The sequence below is a fragment of the Plectropomus leopardus genome, chromosome 19, assembly GCF_026936395.1.
Source record: "Plectropomus leopardus strain MGB_pleo_1.0 chromosome 19, ASM2693639v1, whole genome shotgun sequence".
In the NCBI taxonomy this organism is placed as follows: domain Eukaryota; kingdom Metazoa; phylum Chordata; class Actinopteri; order Perciformes; family Serranidae; genus Plectropomus; species Plectropomus leopardus.
The window spans coordinates 11,619,234-11,646,262 of NC_142194.1; the positions used below are offsets into that span (position 1 = coordinate 11,619,234).

Here is a 27,029-nt window from a genome sequence, read left to right on the forward strand (position 1 = left end):
TTCCTGATGTTGATAAGTGCTTTTCTATCAGAGAAAAGTCATGCTTCAGCAGGAGGGGCCATGGAGTCGAAAAAAATATAAAGATATAGCAAAAAAGTAGCAAGGATTTGATGAGCTACTGGGTACTGCATCTATGCGCTGCTGTCATCATAGCAACATGGTTGTCATAGCTGCATGGTGACCTGTTGCATATCCCACCACTATGAGAGCTAAGTCAGTCTCTATCCTCCTGTGAACCAATCAAGGATACATGCTGTTACATAATGGATGAAGGTGGAAGCTTTGTATGATTGTCTATTGAATGCACATAATGGCTGGCAGGTAAAAGAGAGCAATGGTGGATGTCAAACAAGACCTACCTTTTGCATCACTACAAAAGACATTTTTCACATTGGCTCAGTGTTTTCACGTTGTTATTTGGTACATTGATATTAAAACAATATTCATTAGGCTTGGGCAGTGTGTAATACTTCATACCTTGCTGAAATTTCACTGGTGTATACAAAATATGACGGTATAAGTATGCGGCGCTAACTAACCTGATACCCCCACCCAAAATAAATTCTTAAAGCATCAAGTTAGATGTAAAAAAAACACAGTTATTCCTCATGGTTTTTGTCTGCTGGCCATCGGCTGTTTACAGTCCTGTGACTTATCCCTTCACCCCTAGGTGTTGCAGTGTTTGCTGCTCAGCTGCCCAATTTACCAGAATAGACTGAAGACTTGTGGTGCTTTGTGGTGCACAGATACAATGAGTTTAATAGAAAGAGGAGCATGGCAGTATTTGAACAAAAACAAAAACCTTTTGGATTTCATCCAGGCACAAGATTTTTTCCCCCTAACCCATAATTCTGCTAAAAGAAATGTTCAGACTTTAATAAGGACCCCATGGGCACATAGTCATTGTGCACTGGATAATATTCTTCTTACCTTTTAATGAAAGCAGCAAGATAATGGATGTTCTTTGTGGGTAGTTGAAAGGGATTTTAGGAAGCTTTAGAAATTGCTTCTTGAGGTGAAGCACAGCAGGGCTCCAACAGAGCTTTGAAATCATAAAGATACAAAGCAGACAGAAGGCTGAATAGAGACATTTCTACTCATCATCTTGTTCAGTGTGAAATCATGCTGGCACTTAATAACTCTCAGTGAAAACCTTAGGTGAGGGGCCCCCAAATTGTGTCTACCTGCGTCATTTCCAACATACAGCCCTTCACTCTTCCAATTGATTAGACAGTCTGTAATTACTGGCTCCAGTGGAATTACTGTGCTTTGAAGGAGGAGGGACAACTAATTTCAAGCCCTCTTTTTCCAGGCAGGTCTGATCCGGACTGATAATGGGGAGTTTTTCATCGAGCCCCTCGAGAAAGGCCAACAACACGTGGAAGTGAAGGGGCGGGTCCACGTGGTCTACCGCAGGTCGGCCATCAAGCCAGAAACCGGCCAGCCGAGGGAGGACCTCCACAATGAAGGTAGGCGGGTAGAGAGAGGCTGATGTCAGTGGAAACAAAAAGAACTGTGTGTGTGTGTGTGTGTGTGTGTGTGTGAGCATGTGGATATGCACATGTGAGTAAGAGCATATGTTTAAGTGCAGCGGAGGTTCACAATAGCAAGGACCATGTGATCTATCATACATTATAAAATAGAATACAGCGCCATTATTTCAAATGGTTCAACAGCATTGAAGGGGTCAGTGGTAGTACATACTTATCTCAAGGCTGTCTAGCTTTAGAAATGTGACAGTTTTTCTCTTTTCTCCTCCAAGGGCATGAAAGTAACAGACATTCATTTATATGTAAAAGCCCTGCACACTAGTTTTAAAATAAGCAGTATTTATGAGATATTCAACACCAAGCAGGAAGGAAGACAGCAGTTGAAACATATCAAGGTAAAAACAAAACACTTTACTAGTCTGTTGATAAGAAAAGATTTAAAGATACTCAAACCCAGCTTTCAATACTTAACCATTTTGTTACCAGGTACTGCAGACACATTCTGGCTGTTAGTAATATTTATTAGTAATATAGCTCTTATTATGGCCCCATACTGGTGATAGCCAAAGCCATAGGTATTATGTTTTTGCGTTGTCCGGCCATCCATCCACATGCATCTGTCCTGTACATTCTCGTGAATGAGATATCAACAATGCCTTGAGGGAATTTACTCAAATTTTGTATAAACATTCACAGTGACTCAGCATTAAAATGATTCGAATTTGGTAGTCATAGGCCAAAGGTCACAGTGACCTTGCATTTATCTCATTCTTATGAACGTGAATCTCCAGAGCACCTTGAGAGAATTATTTCAAAACTTGTAAAAGTTTGAGAACACTCAAGAATGATCTGATGAGACCTCAGAGGTGAAACTTCAAGGTCACAGTGACCTTACATTTTTACCTGTCATATTTATATTCTTTTGAAAGCATTAACTCAAGAACATCTTGAGCGAATTTATCAAAATTTGACACGAACATTTACTTGGACTCACCAATGAGCTCATTAGAATTTAGTGTTCAAAGGCCAAGGTGGCTGTGAGAAAAGTGTCTGGTAATTGTGGCCTTTCTCAAACTAATCATGACTTTTATGAAAGCTTTTTACGGTGGTACTTGTGGGTTTTCTTTATCTTTTCATTTTCTTTTGCACTACTGTCACGCCCCACTGGGAAACTTCCAAATAACTCTGAAACCTGGAACAATATCAGATTTCTTGTGCCACATTCCCCTTTCACAATGCATGTAAACCTTTGAAACCTTAGCGTGTTGATTTGTTTTCTTTTGAAAACATGGATAAAAGGAGAAAAGCAGCACTGCAAGAGATGTTCCAGAAATTGAAAGAAATCAGGAAAAGATGACAAGAAAATTTTTTAAATAGAACTTGAGAGAAATTATTCCAAGTTATGAATAATAATAGAAAATATTTCAAGAAAACAATATTTACAATTAGAATTATCATTAACCTTCTTATCCATATCTTTATATTATCTGTTTCTTACCCTTTTAAAAAAAAAAAAAATGTTTTATTTTATTTTTACTAAATTTCAGGTCATTTTATTTTAACACATATCTTGTAACTTCCCCCTGTGTTTTTGACAGAAATCAAGCCAATTTGCTCAGTATTCAAAAGGTTAATGATTTAAAAGGGGGATGGGCTTTTAGTACATCAGCAAACAGATTTTAGAGTAACTTTACCGTAGCAGTCAGAATTGTATGTGTACAGAAATTATATTTTTCACTCAGTCGCTCATGTCATGTCTCTAGCCATGCTTTTATTTGTATTATGTAAGAATATGTGTTGTTCTTTACATTTGAAGCTTTGCAAACAGTTATTTTGTTTCCTGCTCATTACAAATAGTATTGTTTTTGCAGTTGTTGAGTGCATTTACTTTAATTTACTCCGTTGTCACTGGAGCAAATAAGTTGTCATCTGTTATGCGTTTATGTGTTTATCTGCTGTTTTTAGTTATTTAGGATGAATTGCATCTCTGGAGATTTGCCTGGAGACAGTTGTCTGAATGCTTTTTGCAGAGCACTGCGTTCATTCTCATTTTACTGCATCATGCTTCTGAAACTACCGTGTCCAATTGATTTTCTAGAATGAATAAGATAATGTATCTCGTCTCAATTTGTATCTGGCAGGCTTGAATCACTGCTGTGTTTGACATGCCAAGCTTTTGGGTAAATGAGACAATTTCTGCTTGACTTGTTGACTGTCCAAACATTCTGCAATTGTATTTGTTATTACGTCTATCAAGGAAATTATTTATTGGTTTATGTATCTGTTTGTTTATTTAGATAGCAAGGCATCAGGAAGTCGGAATTGATTACTATGAAATTTGGTGAAACAAGGAGCCTTTACAAAAAAGACAAAAAAAAAGCTGCTGATAAAACTACTCTATTGATAGTCTCTGTGATGCTTTTTTTTCATGATAGGATTTCTTTTTTCAGCTTATCAAATATGTGTTCGGAAAGTATAAATCACTGCATCTCACTTGTCTTTTTTCCGCCTGACTATACGTCTCATCCCCAGAGATCTGGGCCACCTCACAGTTTCTGCTGCAGCCTGAATCTGCAAAATTCACACAATTTCTCTCAATGAGCGTTTAAGTTTTCCAAGCACAGCCAGAGATAGACGGCATACTGTGTGTGAATATCACACCTACAAAAAAGACAGCTGAAGTGCTTTATGACATGGATGAATGTTGTTTGGCATTGGTGCCACTCAGCTGGGATTCCTGCTATGAATACACATATTATAGTTAGGCTAAATGTGGGGCTGAGAGGAAATACACTTTTCACTCAGCAGGCCAACGATTTATGAGTCTAAAGGGAGTATTATGACTAGAGATCAAGTGGCTTAAAAAATGTAGAGTCCACAGGCCTGTCGATAATCCCAAAGGAATCCTCCTGCGCATCCTGAAACTTACAGACAGTTTATTTCACGTTGAGTCTGACACGGACATAAATCACTCCAGAGGGGCTGAATAAGAGAAGAAATATGACACATGCAACATATTCCCACAATCTTTGACTTGTTTATGTGCTGCTCATATTTTGCAGTGGCTGACTTCGGGATTGCAGACCTCCCTGCGGCTCTGGATCTCGTCGAACATAAACTGTCTGAGTCTGAGCGCAAGAGGAGGCATGCGAAGAAGGACGACTACAACATCGAAGTGCTGCTGGCTGTGGACGACTCGGTGGTGCGCTTCCACGGCAAGGAGCATGTGCAGAATTACGTTCTCACGCTCATGAACATAGTAAGTCTATTCTGGGTTTTGAAAAAAAAAAAGCTCTCATTAAATTCTTACCACCCAACATGAAATATCTAAGCCTGCAACTAAGCATTATTTCCATCTTTGATTAATGAGCTGATTATTTTCCTGATTTAGTAATCAATTGTTTGTCATTAAGTTGAATTTTCAATGTTAATATACAGTAAAAAAAAACATATAACTCAAGTTTCGAAAAGTCAAAGCTGATATCTTGAAATACCTTGTTTTGTCTCACCAACAGCACAGACTCTAAAAATACTTAGATCAATATTACGTTAAACTAGGGATGTCGGTCGTTAACTGTTAATCAGTTAACTGCTGAGAATATATTTAACCAGATCTTAAATTTACTCCACTGTACGTCATCCAGGTCTAAGCTAGTGATGCCTCTTATTCAACATTTACCACTAATAACGCTGCCCTGCTGCTGTCGCCCCACAGGTCACCCTGGTGAGTTTTAGCTCTGTTAGCACCGTTAGCAGTGTCAGCACAACTAGTGGTGCTAACATAGTCAACCATGCTAAAGGGCTTTTGAGGCTCTAAATGAAGCTGCTTACTTACCAGGGCTATACTGGGGGGGGGGCCTGAGGTTGGACACCATGTTTATGCTAAAACACTGTCCTGCCACTGCATTGCCAACCGTTATCGCAAATGAGTGGCGCCGCTAGCTAGCTCCCACCTGACCAGGGTGGCGCTATAGACTTTAATAATAACTAGACGGTGGACCAAAACTGGCACCTATTCACTCCTAACGAGTTTTGCTGAAGAATTTTCTTCGCTTTTGGGTTTACCTCCAAGGTGTGTGACCCACTGACTATGCACAGCAGAGTTTCTCCCGCCGTCCCCGTCCACGAGGTCCCGCTCGCCTTGTAGACTTTACATTGTATTCACGTCATGGATTTTTAGATAATGTTTGAATAGAGAGAGTCATAATTGACCTTGTTGGAAGTTAAAGGTTTCTTGTCAACAGTTTTACAAACGTCTCTTTTGTTATTGTGGTCAAAGGAGAAAATCGTCTCTGGGCCGCAGGGTTTCTTTTTTTGTTGCAATACCGCGGGTGGCAACTGAGGAAAAATTTTCTCCAAGGGGGAACAGATTTTCTCAGAGAGAGTGGTACATAATACAGATGGACCAAGGCTAACATCAGTGAACAGAGTGACAATTAGAAAAAAAATGACAAATAAAAGCTTAAATTATTTTTTTTGGCATTTTTCCTCTACAAATCACTTAAACAGTAAATCTGTTCTCAAAATAGTTGCTTGACTAATAGACTAAACGCTGTGACTCTATAAATATCTTCTCTTGCCATGAAAATGCAGCAGAGTTTGGTGATCTTCCACCTGTGGAGGTATTTTTCCCTCTTGTCCTCTCTGACATCAGACTTTGCCACACTTCTCCCCAGACCCCCACTTTCTCTAGCTGTTTATGGATTACGGATGAGAGGCGAACAAAAAAAGAAGAAATTCTCAGCTCATTCATTACGGGTTCCACCAGCTCCTACCACCATAATCTACTTAATGGGCCCTAATCCCTCAAGTCAGATTTTCACAGGGTGCTGGTTTCACTCTGTAACAGTTACCATTTGGACCCTGCATGGTGGTCTGATTAGCTGCACTAGACCAATTAAAGAGTTGACTGAGAGCTGTGCGGAGCAGTTATGGAAACCAGCGCCAGGAGTTCACTCGCACGTCCCAGCTCTGCTGACATGGAATGATGTGTTTATTTAATTAGGATAATATATACTCAGGCCATCTCCGAATGTTTTCTGCGCGGAGAAACGTCTGATTTTAATGACCTTGGGTGATTCTGCTGTAACTGTGAGAATGCGCTCTGTTATTATCAGTACTTTGTGTCTGGTCCTCTCTGGTTAGCATTAATGTCAGATCTCTGGCAGAATAAGATCATTTAAAGGCATCCTTATGGATGAAATTGTCTGAGCTATAACGTGAAATCATTCTTCATTTTGCTCTTCATTTATATATTTGAACCATTTAAAACTAACAGAAAAAAAACAGGCGCTGTAGATGTTAGAAACCCAAATGGGCTTATAGAAATACCTCACCAAAGGTAATTCAGTAAATTAAAATTGATGTAAGCAAAATACAATGGGGTCAACAATGGATGACTGAAAGATCAAGACATCTTATGAGTGTGCGTGTGTGTGCATGCTCACACTCATAATTTGTCACTTTGAAATCACTTGGAAATCATTCTTCAAAGTGATATCGATATATTTCTTTTTATTCTGAGTAAAACTTGATGAGAGAAACGTGCATCTTCCAGAAAGAAAGGTGCAGTTTAAACAAACGAGGGTCAAAACTCTTTAGTTTTACTCATAAGCCACAGGCTTGCTGTGTCTGAAAGAGCTCTGCCCACTCAAATCCCTCTGAATCCCTGCTCCGTGGCTGCAGAATGTGTAGTACCACCTGGAGAAACTCTCCCCGCGGGATTGATTACTGAACATCCTGTCTGTGCGAAGCCAAGGTGACGGCTGAGGTGCCTGCCTCACAATGGCTGTGTTGTTAGAGCACGCACCAGGTTTTGTCCACGTCGATGTGATGCTGTACACAAGCCAGGGACACCTAGCGCCTGTAGCCCACAGCTGCTACTCTCATTTTCAGCCACAACAGTCGGATTCCCGCCCTCTGTGTGCTCCTCCTGGCTTTGTAATTATCCTGATATACGTGGGGTTGGAGGATTCACCAAGATATGTTTTTTTAAAGACTGAATGCATAGAGTCCTGAGTCAGGAAAAAATTCAACTTCAGTATTCTTTATGGAACTTTATGTAACGCTATTTTTTATGCTGTCCTCATTTTTCAGCTGCTACCGCGTTTCGGGTCCAACATAAACACACGTATATAGGTCAGTATAGACCTGTCTAGGAATGTGAGCTCGTAACAAATCTGGGAGAATTTGGGGTCACTCGAGTGTTTTCTACAGCATTTATTGACCTGAATGGGCTTCTGTGAATGGAATATTTGCTTAAATGCCTTGGGTGTAACTCTGCGTCCCAGAACAAATTTGGACTCGGTCCAAGATAGCCTTTCTTCAGTGACAGAGCCTTTGTTCTGCATGGTCATGATTATTACCCAGAGAAAGCTCAGTGGCGTGTACTTGTAGTATCATTCTGTTTTTTGTTTGCCATTTCCTAACCTTGGTGAGCCTTAAAGAGGACACCTCTGGTATTGAGACTGGACAACACCGTTGTTCACATAAGATAATCCTAAAAATGAATGTAGATGCTTCATCTGTAGCTCTCACATCTTTTCCCAAGGGGAGACACGAGGTGAAAACATAGTTCTTCATTTTAAGATCGTCTTTCAGACAGACAGAAATTTTTCATAAGTATGGTCAGATGGGACCACTCAAAATCTTTGGGAGGACACCAAAACCAAAATCCATAACCACATTTTCGGAATTTAATTATGCTGTTGACGTATAGAGGCTAGACGAAAACTAAGTCAACCTCTTCCTGACAAATTATGCCGATATGGTCGTTACATAGTTTTTATGATACCGCTACTTCTGTTTAGCTATCTTAAAAATATGCGTAAAAATTGAGCATAGCTTTTTGAAGATAGTGATATTGACCACAAGTTATTTTTGCCAGGAGGGTCGGTTGGGGGCAAAAGGTTCAAAATGCACATAATATTAGTTCAGATTTCTGTTCTGTAAATGTATAAAAAAAAGTGTAGTATATTTAATTATATTATACCTCATTTGCATATATAAACTTAATATTTTAGGGGAAAAAAACTCATGTAAGTAATCAACCTGGGGAGGTTTCATGGTAGTATCTGTTATTATTGAGGTTTTACCCTCTTTACCTGTAGTGTCTTAAAAATGTTTGGAATTTTACAATAAATATCTACAAACATACATATCTCAAAATAAGTTCCAGAAATGTTTATTTCAAGTAACACGTTTCTGCACCAAACTTTCCAGTTTTATTCCTGTCGATATTCTAAAGGTTTTAACTTAGGGGTTTGTGCATATATTGTTCATAGCCTAATTTATGTATAACATTTTATTCCTAAAAAACATGGCGATAATGGATTTTTTGGGGGGGCTGTTGACCGTATTTTCTGATTTATGTGTTGATAAAAAAAGATATTCAAATTCCCCTCTATAAAAACCTTTGACCTTTGCCTGGCTTTATTCAATGTTCAGATTTATGTTCTGGAAATTGCAAAAATGTATATTCAATTAGTTAATATCCAATTTTCATATTTAAACATAAAATTTCAGAAAAATTATTGTCTTATGGTAAGCAAGCAACTGAGGAAGTTTCATGGAGATTTCGTCTCTTTTTAAATCAAGAAAGCAAGGAGCAGAGATTTTCGGATGAAACTTTAGCTGCAGCTTTCATAATGTAAAACAACCTTCCAGTGTCTGGGTGCTTTTTAGTTATTTGTTTGTTTATACATCACCTTGGCCTTACAGATGGCTGTTTGTGTCAGTAATTCTGCAGATATTTATGTTTATAGGCTTTTTTTCCCCCAGACTGTACTTGTCATTAAATTAATATTTGTAGGATTTTATTTGTGTATGCTCTCATCAGCAGCAGCTGGAGAGGTTAAAGTTTATGGAGAGAAATAACATTGCAGCTGATCAGCCCCTCTGTTACAGCAAATAATGAAAACATCTGACAGTGTCCCGCAAAAACACCAATTATTCAATGACCTTTGGTAGACAGATGTTGCATGTTTAATTTGACAAACAAAAAAAATAAAGTTCACAATTCATAGATTTTTTCAACAGAATTGAAAAAAAAGCAGTGAAAATATCTTTTTTATAGCTTTAATAGTAAAGTAATTCTAATATAAAAATGCTTTAGAAACAACTGAAAGTATATCATAAGAAATTACATAATGCAGTTGGAATAATGAACATGAAAATGTCAGACTGTGAAAGTAATTTTGAAATGTTTCACCGAGGAAGAGGTTGCTTATAGTGTTTTTTTTTTTTTTTTTGTTTGCCTTCTCTCGAGATTTTAATATTATTCCTGCATAATGTAGTATTGTAAAGTTGGAGGTGAGAGATTTGAAAGTGATTTGAAACACCTAAAACTTTGAGCTGGGAGAGAGTGTAACACAGGTAGGACTGGAAAAAGAAAGATGTTTTCTGTACTTAGTGTTGCTCAACTTCAGTGTTGATCTAAATTGATCAGATTTTGACAGTCTTTCTAATTTGAAGAAAGCAGGATTGGGACAGGCCATACAGTCTTGTTTGCTTTCTTGCTGAAAGTAAGATGAGATTAATACCGCTCATATGTCAGTATACTAAATGTGAAACTACAGAAACTTACTGGCAAAGACTGAATGTGACAAATGCTGAAGGTAGACAGATTAGCAAATAAAAGCTACAGTAGCGGGCTCAGTTTTAAAGCAGCAGTGAAGATACTGTTATCATATGAAACTAGAGCACCTAAGGTTGTGTTCTAAAAAGCACTTTATATAGTTTATTATTATTATTATTATTATCATTACCATTATCATTATCATTATTATTATTATTATTATTATTGTTATTATTATTATTATTATTATTATTATTATTATTATTATTATTGTTATTATTATTATTGTTATTATTATTATTAGTATTATTATTATTATTATTAGTATTATTATTATTAGTATTATTAGTATTATTAAATAACCCTCCGAAGTTTGGCAACGGTAAAAGTCGCATTGCTTTTTTTTAAAAAATATATATATTTCTGCATACTGGGTATGTAGAAAAGCAGAGGCTCTTGTGGATTCAATTGTATCCATGTGTGATGATGTTTGTCCCCGAAGTAGTCATTTCATCGTAGTGGGACAAGCGTTTGCTTGAACATCCTTGAGCTGTCAAAATGATATTAAATTATAAAAAATAAACAGCTACAGAATCAAACACGAAACAGTTCAAAAACTAAATGTTGACAGCTTTTACAAATGCGTTTTCTTACTTTAAAACTGAACATACGTTATTTTTTTCTCGAGACCTACTCTGCTGTTAAGCTCTCCTCCTCCTCACTTTCACTTTCGTTTTAGATGCTGCATCATAACCGTCGTGCTCCCGTGCCGTGCCGTGTCACTTTTGCATATTTTGCAGCTAACACACTTGCTTGTTTTTATGCAATGTGAAACGCTCCCAAACTTTTGAAGTTTGTTGTCAAAAAACCGGCTTCTCCACCTCCGTTCCGGTCTGCATGGGACGTAAACAGTCCCGCTATACAGCCAGTGACGTAATAATCGCGCGACTCAACGAATCAATAATTTTATTTGTTGCCAACACATTTAATAATCGATTATTATCGATTTTATTGATTCGTTATTGCAGCCCTAAGGGAATCCAAGTGCAATGACTTAGACTTTTAAAAAGTTTTGATGGTAGAAAGTTAAGATAGAGGTAACACACAGACACAGAAGTTGCTGAGGGACATATGAACTTGATGCTTTTATCTTTTTCACAAAGTTGTGTAAAAACATTGTGCAGTCCTCTGCAGAGGAGTCTGGAGCTGCAGTGGGGAATGGATTAATTTGTTGATGGTATTAAAAAGAGATCTCATATTGTGCTTTTGAGCAGAAACTTTAAACATCAATATGAAAAGTTTGAGCTTAGTGTTCCCTCTTGACTGTAAAGCTGAGGGTTATTAAAAAGATGATTTGTCAGGAGGATCCAATTCCACACAAAAGCTGCACAAGCCCCAAATGCAAATTTAATTAAATGAAAATGCTGTAAACCCTTTTTTTAAAAGTACAGTTGCCATGAAAGTAGTGAATGAAGGGAGGACCTTCAGGTGTGACAGCATGAAGAGTCTTTTTTTTTAATGGTTAGTATACCCATTCTTCAAAAGAACTCACCTGCGTCATAGAGCGCTCACTTATCTTTGGTGGCATTCGCCCAGACGCTTTTATCTCCTCAGGTTATTAGTAAACTGTGGTTGGCATTTCTGTTGCCAAGCCTGTGAATTGGATTTTGATTGTGGAGGTTAAAGCATCAAAAACTGATATGTGAAAAATAATACCTCAGATTTTCAGAATTTCAGGCTACAATCCTGTAAAAAAGTTAGTTTTAAAAAACTTGCTACATTAACACCTAGCATCCACGCTATTTGCCGTTTTGGAAACCCTAAAACAGAGACCTTTTTAAAACTCTGCTGACCCCATTTTAGTTTGAAATTTCTGGAGTAGTCTGGACGGAGGGAAACTAATGCGTTTGAAAATGATAACATAGACAACCAAGTTTGCTTATAGCTAAATCTACCTATCTTTTGGGTTTTTATCCCTCCTGTGTGGGTCCTCCTTTTTCAGCGCCATGGATTGGATGATGCTCATGGTTTCACTCTGATATGTCTCCATATTTGCTTCTGTGTTTCTGTTTTTTGCCTCCTCAACTGCCTTTTACCACTTACATACTGCAACCATAATTATGCTTTCAATGACAGTTCAATCTCGTTGCCAATCCAAGCAAGAAATTTCGTCTTATTTTTCGCCTTCTCCATTGTATTTTCTGTTACTAAGCAACCAATCACACAATTTAGACGATGTTTCTTGAAAGAAACATTACCTTTAAGTTTTTCAAAATGTCACTTTTCAGTGTACACCACATGTATCATTTCATCTCCATTTTGAGGTTGGTGGCACAACTTGGAGAAAAACATAAAATAAAAGTCAAACTAGCTGCATATCAGGGAACATAGAGTTGCTGAGTGGGAGGAACACAAGCTGTTTTTCTAGTATCTGCATTGGAGCACATTTCAAATTTTTCTTTTAACTTCCTCAAACACAAGACTCTCCTTGTTAATGTAACAACCCTACAGCTTTATCTATTTTTTGGTTTTAATTATTACAAACTTTAAGTAGTCATGTTTTGTCATTTTGCCATATCTAACAGCTCTAAATACTACAATGCCCATAAGCTTCAGCCGTCATTACTGTGGAGACAAGTCAGAGGTGCAAATTAGAGTTGTAGTGATTTTGAAACGCTTTGTTGACAGATTTGAGAAAAAAATTACAATGTCATGGTTACTGAAAGCATTCAAGATGTACCCAGAATTCAAAAGCTGGAGATTATATTATTAATTTTCTCCTCACAGTAATAAGTTTCAGTTCACAGTTAGCTGCACACTTAACAGAATTGTTATATTACCTGCAGTAGATGGTGATTGGCTCGCCACAGTTTGGAGAAGCAGACAGGTTTACTGTCACAGAAGCTTAGCAATGCACTGCTGTGAACGGAGGCAGCAGCAAAATGTTTTTTAGTGTATGTGTATGTTATATTTAGAATATTTTCACCACTTTATTGTGCCGTCAGACAGGTCTTTTCAAAGCCGAACTCCATTGATAAAGACAGTAATTTCACCTTAAAGAACACGGGAGTTGCTGGTGTACAGCTGCCTCAATTGGTCAGTTAGTTTGTTATTGTGTGACTATGGTGTTTTTAAGGAGTTCATTTGGATTCACCAAACAAAAAAATATCCAGTTGATGCAATGGCAGACCAGCAACGTCCATGTTTCGAGAGATTAAATTACCTTTTACCTTTATGTCAATGGAGTCTGCTGGTTTTGGAGCAAACGATATAATGGCTACAGTTTCCCATTAAAGAGGGCTGCGTGCTCCAAGGAGAGCGGTGAAAATATTTTAATATAACATACACCTACATTGACATTGTGTTTTTTTGGTTGCACAAATATATTTTGCTGCTGCCCCATCCAAAACAGCATAATGCTTAGCTTCTGTTACGGTACTCCTGCCTGTTTCTCCAAACTGGAGGCGCACCAACTGCCATCTGCTGTATGTAATATACTGACTATGGGTAAGTACCCCATACAACCCCTATTGAATTTATAGGAATTATTAATGTTATAGGAAGATGTAACTGAGTGTGGATTGTGATGAGGATAATGCTAAATGATGCACAGATGTTGCACAAATATTTTCCTAAGCTTGCAACATGACATTTGCTAAATGTACAAGTCAGTCACACGCAGTGTCGACCCACATGCTTTAAAATACCAGTTGTAAACATATGTTTCCTCTCAGTAGAAACTTAAGTTTGCGAATGTGAGGGTGCTTTGTGAAACTAAATGACTCCATGTTTACCAATCGAGAGTCTCCCGGTTTGTTAATTACAATCCAAAACCAACATGTCCCCACTAAATGACTTACTGATTATTGGAAAAAAAGAAATATTCACCCCTTATTTTCCTCTGAACTTTATTTATCAACCGCAGAGCGAAGCAGTTGATTGACTTTACGGGGCCCCGGAGGAGCTCCGACATGCAGAGACCATTTGAAAATAAAACACACTCAAGTGGAAATTGGACTTGGGATTTGAATGAGATCCTAGCTTGGCCCTGAGTTAAGCATCCACATACCACAGCATTATTATAAAGCCAAATAGCAGTAGACACATTTCTGGGTCAGGCTTATTTGACATTGCATAACAACACTGGTTTTATTGGGTGGTTGCCAAATGTCTCAACATATTTCATTATGATTCCAAGCTTGTTGTAAGAGATGAAAAAAAACTTCCCTGTGGTTCGACAGCCTGCTGTTTGGATACTGTGTACCACAGAACTAAAACCTGTGGAAGCAGCAACATTCAAGCATGATCCAGTGTGTTGTTCATCACCAGAGCAGCTTATAACGGATGTTGGCGTCAAAAATGACTGAGAACATTGTTACATTTTTTTTTTCCGTGCCTTTGATAACCGTTGAATAACTAACGTGGTAACTGTGACCTCACTGTGATCAGTTTTATAATAACTTGACAAATTACCAACAGCCAAGATTCACATTTTTTCATGCTAATTTAGACTTATTATTTACTTGCTTAAAGCAGCCATAATGATCTTATTCAGTCCTTTTAATTAACTACTAGAAAAGTGTATCCCCGGAAACTCCAAACTAAGCATCAAAATCAATTCTGTCTTTCATCCCACAGATCAGTGACAGATAATGTTCATTTCCTTTCAGGTTGATGAAATCTACCATGATGAATCTTTGGGGACCAACATCAACGTTGTCCTTGTCCGCATGATAATGGTCGGGTACCGACAGGTGAGCTATGTTGCAAACCGCTGTTCTTTTCTGTCTCTGCAGGCATTTGGGTTTGATTCATGACACAACAGTGATTTAAACCTTTTTCCCATTATTACATTCCTGTTCCTGCCTACATAAAGCTATATAGTGTATTTTACATTTTGTTTTGACTGAAAACAAGAAAAATAAATAGAGTTGCAGCTTCATTTCTGTCAGACACTCCATCAACTACAAGGTTCACATGTTGTCAGCAATAACTGACGGCCATTTATGGTAATTCAAATCAAGAAAATTAATAATTTCATAAACAATACAACAACTTATTTTAGTAACATTTTAAGAATAGTCACAAAACCATACAGTTACAGGAATTATTTAAATTCCAAAATAATGAACCTGCCCCCCCAGGGCTTGTGGTTTGCGTATGTGTGTATATATATATTTGTTGAACTACTTTCTCTCAGGCTAACTCAATGTGTCACTGCATGTCAGTGCATTTTAGTAACTGGTATACAGTTGGATTTCTGCAGTAATTTGATTTATTTCATGTCATACATGTTTATTAGAAATGCAGCTTCTGTAACTGGGGTAGAGGATTAGAAAAACTCTCAGCTAGACCTTTTCTGTAGAAAGATAATTTCTCTCATGGCCAGTAAATCATCTTCTGCCTCAGGTTTCTTTAATCCCTTACGTCAATACATACAGGTTATTTATGTTTCTAATGGACATTTTACATTATAGAACGTTGTCATTGCCTCCTCCTCAAGAAGTAATTATTATATTTCTAAAATAGGTTGCAGCACCCAGGTGCTATTGAGTGATATTGACGGCTATAACAGTTATGGCGTATGTGTGTAGGGTTAACGTCATATCATGAAGTATTCAGTAGGTGCTGCTTGTTTTAATAACCTGCATTACTTAAGATCAATAAAGGGACATTTTTCCATTTCCTATTGTTATGTAGGTGCACTGAGACATAAAGATATAATCAAACATAAATCTTATATACCAGTATGATAAAATATGTAAACCACATATAGTGTCATATGTATACCGAATATACTTGATGCATCGCATCTTTTTCTTCAAGGAATGTATAAAATGACTAAAACGTGAACATCGTGTATAGATTGTCACTTCCTTACATAAGTCACTGGCACGAGACTCGCTTTGGTGTTTTGGTTCTCTCACTCTCTCCCTCTCACAGACAAATATGCACACAAAGACTCACAAACATGATTCGTGAAACACACTCCTCGGCCAGTTCAGACCACCTGAGCGATAGTGTGTGAGTAGGCGAGGTGTGTGTTTCTGTATCTGCAGGGCTCCAGACTGCGACCATTTAGTTGCATTTTGCGACCATGGAGCACCAGTTCGACTTGCACTATTAATTTATGAACTGGAGATCTTTTTGTTTGTTTCCAGCTCATATTGAATAAATCCTCATGTTTAAAGGTGCGGAAACAGTTCAACTGTATGCAAACTGATAACATCTAACTGTTGACCAGAAACTTCAACTTCACTGATGCTTCAAAATAAAAGCACCAGTGGTTTTGGTTTTATTTATTTCATAATAACAATACTTACATTTTAACATTTAATCTTCACTTAAATGTAACTGTACTTAATTTAATAATTTTATATTTTAGTAGTCTATGATAGTTTAGAGGTTTCAAAATATTAGATATAAGATATATGTTGTGTGTCGCAATATGGCCCAGAAATATTGCACCATTATTTTTAAGCATTATCATCCAGCCCCGCTGCTATATTTTTTTAAAAAGTAAAATGTTTTTTCATGTAACACAGTTCCAACCAAGCTCAGTAGCTTTTCAAAACATGTGGGCTGCGGTCAAATATATTTAAAAAAAACCAACACATGCCTTTATCCTTGCACTTTTCCTTAACTTCATTTTTTAAAATAGAAATGATAAGCAAGACTTTTTTTTACTATATAAATCTGTATTTGTTTTAAATGTGTCATCAAAGCTAAAAAAAAAGTTTTAAATAGGTTGCTGAAAACTTCCATATTTATTAACTAGCAGGCTGCAAATTATGTAGTCAGGAGATGCAGATACATTACACACAGTGACAGACACCAGAGAGTTATATCCCTGAATGCTTTTTAAATTACTTTCCTGATGCTGCCTGGAGACTGGGCATTGTGCATTTTGCCACTGCTGTGTGGTTGCCAAAGCAGAGAGATGCCGTTTATACAGTACCAATTAGATAAGCTCAAATATGTAAAATGTGTCACTGGAACACACACCCAGCGGACAAGAAAGAGAGACGTTTTGTCAGTCCCCCAGGCCTCACACACTGTTTATGAGCTGTTCTGTTGTCAGTCACCACACTATTTCACCCTCAACTAATTTTTGTTGTTGAATTGGCAGCATCCTCATAACACGGGGGACAAAACCGAATAATTCTTTCCATTTCCACTTCTTTCAGTTTCCACTTAAAAACCACCTCTCTGCACTCGCAATTCAAAGCCAGTCTGAGAAGAAAAACAAAACACTGTTTTTTTAATGTTCACGATGCGAATCAAATCTGTCAGAGGTGGATAGTGTTGATAAATGGACTGCGTTTGTTTCTACTCTTCCGACCACTCAGCGTGCTTTTACATTATATGTGCTTTCACTCATTTACACACACATTTCTATACTGAAGGCCAAGGCTGCAAACATCGGCATTCACAATTTGAGATACAGTTTCTTGTCCAAGGATAGTTTAGCATACAGACTGGAGGAATCGAGGAGCAAATGCCCAGTCTTCCTGTTAGTAGATAGACCACGCTACCTCCAACCATTTTAATTTAACAACGAGGGTTGCTGTTGTTTTTTTGTTGTTGTTTTTTTTAAACCAGTGCCAAAATGATACTTTAAAAAAAATAAAATAAAGCAATGCTCAATATCATGAAAGCTTTTTATTGCAAAGGCTAATTTAAATTTAAAGTTGAATATATTACCTCTTAAAAAGAGTACACTTTTATTATATACAAATATGAATTAATACAAAACACTATTTACAAATTCACAAAGCACATTCACATTATCAATAAAACTAAACAAACAACAATCCTTATTTACTAAATAACAGTTACAATAATAATAACAGCAAAATAAATTTTGTCATGGAAATGAGCCACCGAAATCTGCGTCATTAATCGTTCCGGTAGGTACTGCTGGTATAGGAACTGGTGTCATACTGGCATCAGGCTTTAATACTGAACCCTAGTGACAACACGGTGATTTTATAGATGTTCAGTAAGAAGTCGTACATACTTAGATCATCTTAGACTAACAAAAAGACAAAAGCATCCTGGAATGAGTTTTACATAAAATAGAAAAACGCAATCACAAATTACACCTATTAATACTATGCTCTGATGAAATGTTTTGTCAAGTTGTCAAATAAAATTTGTATATAGATCCTCTCATGGACTGGACAGCTTTTATTCTCTGATGTTTTGTCAAAGTCAAAACATTTTCTCCTTCATGATTTTCAAAGTGAAAGTACATAGGCAGCAAAACAGGGAAAAACTGGTGAAAAGTGTTTCATTTTTTACCTCAGCAAGAGCTGTGTCCTTGGTAGTAAAACATTGTACCTCGTCCTTATCTTCTCTGCAGTCTATAAGCCTGATCGAGCGTGGCAACCCATCCCGCAGCCTGGAGCAGGTGTGTCGATGGGCCAACACGCAGCAGCGCCGCGACCCTGACCACGCAGAGTACCACGACCACGCCATCTTCCTCACAAGGCAAGATTTTGGTCCCGCAGGTATGCAAGGTACTGTATTTTTCTCGATCGAGGACTGTGCAGACTGAATGCTGATATCTGCTTCCATTCACAAAGGGGTTGGCTTCAAGTCTTGCCCAGGTAAGGTCGATGGAAAATTGAATGTGGAGGCTGAATCCAATTCTGCCCACGGCAACCTCACAAGAAAATAATCACTGAGTAGCTTCCCAACGCCTTGCTGACTTGATGCCACCCTGGAAATAAAAAATTGATATGTTAAAGAAGGTTTTTGGCATGTAGAGAAAGAACAGAAATGTTTAGTTTGTCATTTATGTAAACTAACTGTTGTTCTTTTATTGTGTAAAGATCAGTATGAGCTTTTCTCCACTCAACCCTAATAACACATGTATGCAGTCATTTAGTGTTTTATACCATACATGATTTGTCGGTTTAGCATTTGTCTCATTGTGTATTTCTTCTTTGCAGCCCTTCAAAACAAAATTTTGAAGCGAGCAGCCTAACCGCCAAAGAAACTTGGTCCAGAATGAACAAACATCCTTTGTGCTCAAGTTCAATATCTTGCACTGACCTGTGTATATTTTTAACTTTTAAAGCACACGTGTCATGTTTAGAGGACAACCTGAGACTACCTGGTTTGCTTGTCACACCTCCGGATGTTGCCATAGCTGCCGTTGTGTTGTGTTCAAAACAAGCCCAGTTTCTATGGCGCCTTGCACTGTGTTGGTCTGGACCTGCTGCTGTGTGTCGGGGTCACAGGCAGACATCGCACTCTCCTGTCAAAGTTTAGCTGTGAAATGGTAGATTCTATATACAAATACAGATATCGTGGCTTTGGGATGAATAGAAGAAACTCCATTCAGTTTGTGTAGTGGCTGCAAAGCAAATGCACTGAATGAATGTTTGTTACAAGCGCACTGTCATCAAATCTTTTGTTTTATGTTTTTGATTTGCGCTCCCTGCCACTGACTTATTTCCCACGCAGAATGTCGAGCATTTGAGTTTATCGACCAGATGACAGAAACCACCTCTTCCTCACTCATGAGATCAGCATTAGAGAAACACTTTTTGACCCCTAGCTGCCGCTGCTGCACCTTTTTTGCTTCAATGTGCAAAGCCTCCCTTCATGGGAATGTAATCTGCATTTCCCTGAATTCCTCTTATCTGCTTTTCAGATAAAAGGTAATGCTCCACAACTGCTGCTTTCATGTTTTGCTATTTCACCCGCAGCACTAAATGTGTTGATTTTGTTGTCATTCATGAAAAGAACCATCAGCCATCTGGATGAAAACCATGTCCTTGATAAACATCATCATCACACTGTAGCAAAAAAAAGAAAGAAACTAAGACTCTGCTATGACTGACTTGCTCTTTTTCAACACCACCAAAATAACCTAATGCTTTTTAAGAGTCTTCATCATCAGCTGTCTGCCTGCTGCATTTTCTGCTTTTTACCTGCATGCCAAAAAGGTCTTCTGATGGTCAGAAAGCATGAAAATTTATCTGAAAGCCGCCAAAAGGAGGCCGGGAGGAGCGTGCTTCTGAACCAAACCAAAACGCGCTAAGCTGAATCGCTGCACTCCTTCTTGATCGAGTTATGTTTAATGTTTGTGCTTTGCTTAAAGGTTTGGTGAACTGTGTGAAATGTTGGGAGGCCGGATGTCTGCAGGGCTTGCTGTTTACTTCAGATTTTTTTTTTTTTTAATCAGAAATTGAGATTTTCAATAAAGGTGTCAAGCAAGAACTTTAGGCTCTTTTCAGTGTCCCCAACCTGCTAAAACTCTGTAGTATCTGTTGCAAGCAAGGTGAGTTTTAAAGCAAAATTTTACTCCACAAATGGCTGTTTGTATATCAATTACGCACCCAGTGTTTTGCTGAATTTAGTTATTTTGGCATGCCTTTGGTGAATGGGGAATCCAAAAATAGGGAAAACCGTCGATGAACTGGAGTAAAATGAGGCCACTTAAACAACAAAAACTAAATCCAAACATGTGCTTACAAACTCTCACACAACTTGTACAGTATTATTAAAATTCAGTTATATGCTCAGTACTTCCCAAACAAATGCATTTTTGCTAAAACCTAAACCTTGTCTAAAAGTAAACTTATCTATGTTTTCCTCAAAGCCTGACTCCGCTGAAAAAACAGCAGTTTTACCTCACTGAACACAGGAGCTGCTGGTGTACTGCTGCCTCAGTCAGTCAAAGAAAAGTCTGGTTTTGCAGAGAGTGCAAACAAGTTTCTGTTCAGTTCCCTGTTCGAAAGGGCTAACTTTGGGATTTACTGAGCATACAGCTGGATAAAATCTTGCACAAGTTGTGTGACAGTGTAAAAGGATGTTTTGGTACAGTGATGCTGTTTGTAAATGCACCAGATGCAGGCGAGAAAGCGTTTTTCGTTTTTTTTTTAATAATAGAGAATGTTACTGCCTTAAAACAACCTGCTGTTACAGGTTAGAAGCAGTACACACACATATACAGTAAATGTCTCCACAGAAAGACACATTCAAAGTTTTCATCACAAACTCCTGTTTTTGAACTCGTACTTAACTTCAGGTGGTCTCCATTAAGACTATTTCAATAACAGAGGTTACGTCTTACATATGGATCAATGATCTTTTTGAGTATTATGAAAATGTCATGACCTTTATCCTGGTACTTGATTATTAGGGCTGTGTGGTCTTTCTGTTGCCCAGGTTACGCTCCAGTTACAGGGATGTGCCACCCACTGAGGAGCTGCACTCTAAACCATGAGGACGGCTTCTCCTCTGCCTTTGTGGTTGCTCATGAAACCGGCCATGTGTGAGTAATGGCAATTAAGCCAATAGTTTTGCATGGTAACTAAAGTCTGTAATCAAAGGTAGAGCCCTTTAATGGGGCCCTGTTGTCCTAACAACAATGCATCTGGTTGCCTCAGCATGTACACGCAGGTACTCTGCCAGATTAGATGAGCTTATCCAGCTCTGCTGTTAGAAAAAAAACTGAGTAAATGAAGTCACCGCATGTGAGCCTGTGCGCATAGTTAATGTACATTAACCACGTGTTGTGCATATGCCCTTTCTACATTATTAGGTACACTGGCATATTTAATGAAAGCCAACACACCTGCTCAACCACAAAGTCTGCTTTTATAACACAGCTCAAAGCGGTACTGCTTTAATATGCATAACTCTAAGCCCTAATAAAATGCAAATGTGAGGTGTATATACAGTTGTCATTAAAGTTGAATTAGCTACAGAGATGAAAAATGTTTTTGTACCATGATGAATCTTTTGTATTGCCATTATACAAATGTACGATGAAACTCTGTGTGGCCTCTCTCGATATGAATAAAAAGACATTAAAAAAACGCACATCAAAAGGAAAAAGTAAGAAATAAATAACGGCTAAAAACATGTTTATTCGTGCTGTAAATTGAGGCATTTTTAACATGGTGATTGACTTGCTTCTGGAGCCAGCCTTAAGTTGCCGTTCCAGGAACCACAGTTTTTGGCAGTTCCAGGTTGGCTTAATTTTTCATCCCTGCAGGTTGCCGTGTGAAGCAGATTAAAGTTTAGTAGGCGAGTTGCCACATATATGAAGGCTGCCTTCCTCTGGTTAGTCTTAGCAGCAGGAAGCCAGAGGCTAGGAAATTCGAATGTCCTTTTTAGAAGATGGGTGGGGACTTAAAGATGGTGCAGGCTTTTCAAAGCGTTTGTAGCATACAGAGGGATCGAGGGCCTACAGTGTATGTTTGTGTGATATCTTACGAAAAATGCTTGTCCAACAGTTTGTATTATATCCGAGAAACTAGCGCCCCATGAATGACGTTATGTCCTTAATGTAAAGTCACATACATATATAAGTTTTTTTTTTTTTGCCCCTGATCCCGATTTGAGTCATTTGATACAGAGTATCTGCCGATACCAAGTTCCAATCCTATACTTGTATTAACCTGGATACTACAGCTGGACAATGCTCAATTCAAGTCATCATCAATCATATGCTTGACAGTTTAATAGCTCTGCAATTAAATATAAGCAAAAATGTTTGCATTCAAACTGTTCCTAAGGTTTTTTTTTATTTATTCACTTCCTTGTTTACTCCAGTCAGCATATTGATCACATGGTCAAATCCTTCCAAAATACGTGGGTTATGCACAAATTATGGGCTCAGGGTTAGGGAGGATGTATACGAATTTGTTTGCATCACTTTTCGTCGGAAAACAAACAGCCTGCTTTAGAGCAGGTGTTCACCGTGCTCTGGAGGAGCCTCTTGTTTTTGATAAGTGAGAGGGTCAATAGAATGTAAAGTCAATTTAATTAACTTGGGTTTTTGTTTTTTTTTTAAAAATCGAATGACAGCATACATATTGTGCAAACATGCAGTCCTGCAGAGACTCCTTCAGTTTTAAAGAGGTTTGTAGAATTACGTGTAAAGTCTTCAAAATATTAGAAAGTTTCATGAAGAATATCAAACTATTTCTTTAAGCTAAGTGCATGAATATTTTATTGCCTTCCCTTCTCTGCAGCTCCGTGACTCCTTATTATTTCAGGATTTGCGGTGCGACAGCATGCCTGCACTCTGTCTGTGAACTTGTGGAGCTTCAGTTGGACTCATTAGCAGCTTCTGTCTGTATTCATAAACCAGAGTTATTATGTTTAACTGCTGGTTCATTTCAGACAGACTTCCTCTCCTATAACGGAGCTTTAAAGGCTTATAAAGTCTGCGAACCCCCGCTGCGGCATAGACATCGAACAATTGGCCAGACGGACTTGATTGTCTGTCGCAAAAGAACAGGTCGCTTACAAGCTCTTCAGTGGAAATGGGTACAGACTACATGCTATACCCGTCAGTGCGTGAATAACTCGGTGATCTAATGCATCACTTTCATCAACACTGTAAAGGGTTTGTGGCTGAATGGTTTCAGAGTGCATGTCTGTACATCGCTGTCAAAACAGCTGAAATATTTCCCGAAACATCTCCACTGTATTGTGGCATTATGGCTGAGAGAAGTTTAGAAATACAAGAATTTGTATCACCTTTTATGGTATTTTGAAAAACAAGTGAAAATCTCTAAAAAAAAAATTAAAAAAAAAAAAACCCTTAAAATTTATTGTAAAATCAGCAGCATGATCATCAGCTTTTCTTTGCATCTTCATCCCCATTTTCTGTCATCATCTACTGTGGCAAACAGCATCCTTCCTAAATGCATGTCAGCATCAGGGTTCATACAAGCTGCTTGAGGCGCTTGAAGAATTTGACAAATGAGTCCTGCAATATGTTGAAAATCAGGCATTTTTATTTTTACTTGGTCCTTGAAAATGAACTTAAATATAATTGAAAGAAGAAACATATTAGATAAATGTTTTAAACTAGGAATTTGAGGAGCATGTTGTATGAGCACCATTTGTTGGTAAACACCAACAACTTCATGGGAGCTGTCCTTTTAACAACTACAGCTCCCATGAAGCTTTGTCACAGTGTCAGTGGCTAATGAGACGGGATGTTCCAGGCTCAACGGGGATACAAGCCACCAGAGCTGTCTGTGGGTGAAGCTGAGTAGCTAATAGAGAGCTCAGACAGACAACATTTGAATTTATTCCATTACAAAGAAATGACAGATGCTAGTAGCAGAGTGCAGAGCCCAAATCCTGCTGCTTGCTATGAAAATAATCCTGACACAGAGCCGAAAAGGTATTTTGTAAAATAGCAGTTTTAGGCAGTTTTGCACTGAGAAAAATATACCAGAATTCTCCCAAGGAGACGAACTTTAACTTAATTGATAAAAAAAAAAACAACAAAAAAAAAAAAAAAAGGTCATTGTGCTAACAATGAGTGTAAGAGTCAATGCTTGGATGCTTTCGATGCTGTATTCCATAGATGTATTTTGATCTATAACTAATCAGGTTACTAGGCTCTTATTTCTCCTATTCTTAGGTTTCCTCCTGTTCAGTAATCCTATTATTTTCCAATCAGGCTTGGCATGGAGCACGATGGCCAGGGGAATCGTTGTGCTGATGAGACCAGTATGGGCAGCATAATGGCTCCGCTCGTCCAAGCAGCTTTCCACCGCTACCACTGGTCACGTTGCAGCAAGCAGGAGCTCAATCGATATATCCAGTATGTGCCGTGTATCCCACTGCTCTTTTCTACCTACACTAGTTTTATGCTGCTTCTGTGTAAAACAGCTCAGTTTGACCCTTTTTTGTAATTTTATTTTTGTAGAACTTTCTCCTTATCTGGTCTCTTTTCTAATATTTCGAGTTTCTGACTCTGTTACTCTGATCTTTTCTACAGCTCTTACGACTGCCTGCTGGATGATCCCTTTGAGCACAAGTGGCCAAAGCTTCCCGAGCTCCCTGGGATCAATTATTCAATGGACGAGCAGTGCCGCTTTGATTTCGGCGTTGGTTATAAAATGTGCACTGCTGTAAGTCTTTTGCACCTGTGTAATCCTCAAAATAATGATTGTATCAGGTGTTTGTCCAAATTCAGAGGATTACCTAAAGGAGATGTAAGTCAGCACGCTCCCAGGCGCCCACGGAGGCAGAGTGATGTGCTGCTGTGGACCGGGGAAGAAGCAAAACATATTTTAGCCACTAAAAAAAAAATCAGTATCAGTTTAAATGAGCGCTAGATTTTCACTGCTTTAGTTCAGCTTTCTGTCAGACAGCCTGTTCAGGTGAGTAACCAAAAGCATTTTATTGTTTTGACAAAAACAAACATTTTACCTCATAGAACATGAGAGTTTCTCAGTTGGTTTGTTTACAGTGGTGGAATATAACGAAGAACATTTACTAAAGTTCAGATTTTAGATACTTTTACCTAAAATTCACCTGTTCCTTTTTTCGTGCTTCATACTAGGGGTTCACGGATATCGGTTTTTCAGTGCAGATACCGATACAGATTATTAGTATTTAATGAGACCCATATTCAGAACCGATATGCATTTACAATAAAAATGAAAATCTTTCTGTTAATATTAAGAATATAACAAACCCCAACACAAAACTTTGTTAACTTGCCTTTAACAAATGTTTAATAAAAACTGAAACTTTAAACATCATACACAGCATGTTCCCAGAAACTTTTTTTATAAAGTCAAGTGAGAATTAAAAAAAAAAAAGAATAAATACAAAAAACTCCCTGAGGTTAAAGTTCTTCCCACGCTGACACTTCTTTTGCACTTTTAATTAATTAATTTTATTAGTGATCATCAAAATAACGCTGATACAGATAATCAGCAAAATGCCAAATATCGGCCCCAATAATCAGCTAGGCCGATTATCTGTTGACCCCTACTTCACATTTCTATTCTTTTACATTTAAGAGGGTAATAATACACTTTGGACTCTCCTAACAATTGTAATTTCTTTACAAATTAAGATATTTTAATACATGCAGCTACCCCTGTGAGCTAGTTCAGGCAGCCAACTAGATTCCTTCACACAGGTCGCACATCACTCGTTTGTCATCTACAAAACACTCCTTCTGATTTGGCAGTCTCTTTAAGCTGCAAATATCTGCCAGCTCTCCTTCTGCCGTGTCAATGCCGCTGCTGCCCTGCTGCCTGCTCCTTCAGCCCCACCTCCACCCCAGCATCCACCTGTCAGCTCTGGATGGCGGGGAAGATATTTAATCATCACTCCCCAATATCTCATTAAAAAATATCCACGGGGAGTGATGAGTTCGGAGTTCAGATGGCAAACTCTAACAGTGTTGTGCTGTTGAAATAAAAATTTCAAACGTGAGTTGTCCGATTGAAATAACATGAGAATAGTCTTTTAAAATATGATGTTTTGTTTTAAAATAAACTAGCCAGCAATATAAAGGCCTTAAAATACAGCTGAAATTAAAAGCAGAAAAACCAATGACTTGACTGATAGAACTATTTTCAATTATTTCAGTCATTTTCACAGAAAAAATTAATGTTTCCATCTCATTAAATTGAAAGATTTTTCAGGAATATGTACTTGATTATGCCTACTGAATTTTACCTAAGATTTTCAATGCAGGAATTTTAATTTCACAGTATTTTTATTGTGTGGTGTTATTACTTTTACTTCAATGGTAAATGGGCTAAATATTTCTTCCATCACTGTTTGTATTTGAAGAAGTTAGTTCGGATTCACCAAAGTCATAATATCACAAACAAAATAACAGATCAGGGCAGAGGAAGATTTGACACTCCTCATGTTCTCCAAGTTAAAAATTACTATTTTTCTCAAAGGAGTCAGGTGGCTTTGATGAGAACATCAATAATTGCTACAGTTACCTGTTGAAAAGGGCTGTCTGACGCCAGGGTAAAGCTGTGAAAATGTTTTAAATATAGAAGACACTAGCACTGCTTGATTTGATTTTTTGGGGTGGCTAAAATAGGCTTTGCTGTTTTTCCCCTGTTCATTGAAGTACATTGCCTACTCATATGGTCCCACTTTATAGAATCACTCTGTTTCTTTCATGCATTATAAGAGATAATATAATAAGAAGAACA

At 37.9% G+C, this 27,029-nt stretch overlaps 1 protein-coding gene across 3 annotated transcripts in view; it reads left to right on the forward strand.

Annotated features, from left to right (window-relative positions):
• adamts14 (ADAM metallopeptidase with thrombospondin type 1 motif, 14) overlaps positions 1–27,029 on the forward strand; it is a 60,029-nt gene that overhangs the window by 16,139 nt on the left and 16,861 nt on the right. For 2 of the 3 annotated variants that reach the window (XM_042507927.2, XM_042507926.2), the window contains 7 exons: positions 1,313–1,469; positions 4,553–4,749; positions 14,736–14,819; positions 18,431–18,587; positions 21,250–21,355; positions 24,512–24,655; positions 24,833–24,965. In XM_042507927.2, the coding sequence (XP_042363861.2) occupies positions 1,313–1,469; positions 4,553–4,749; positions 14,736–14,819; positions 18,431–18,587; positions 21,250–21,355; positions 24,512–24,655; positions 24,833–24,965 (978 nt within the window). The remainder of the gene's footprint in view (positions 1–1,312; positions 1,470–4,552; positions 4,750–14,735; positions 14,820–18,430; positions 18,588–21,249; positions 21,356–24,511; positions 24,656–24,832; positions 24,966–27,029) is intronic. The other variant, XM_042507928.2, reaches the window with a different exon arrangement.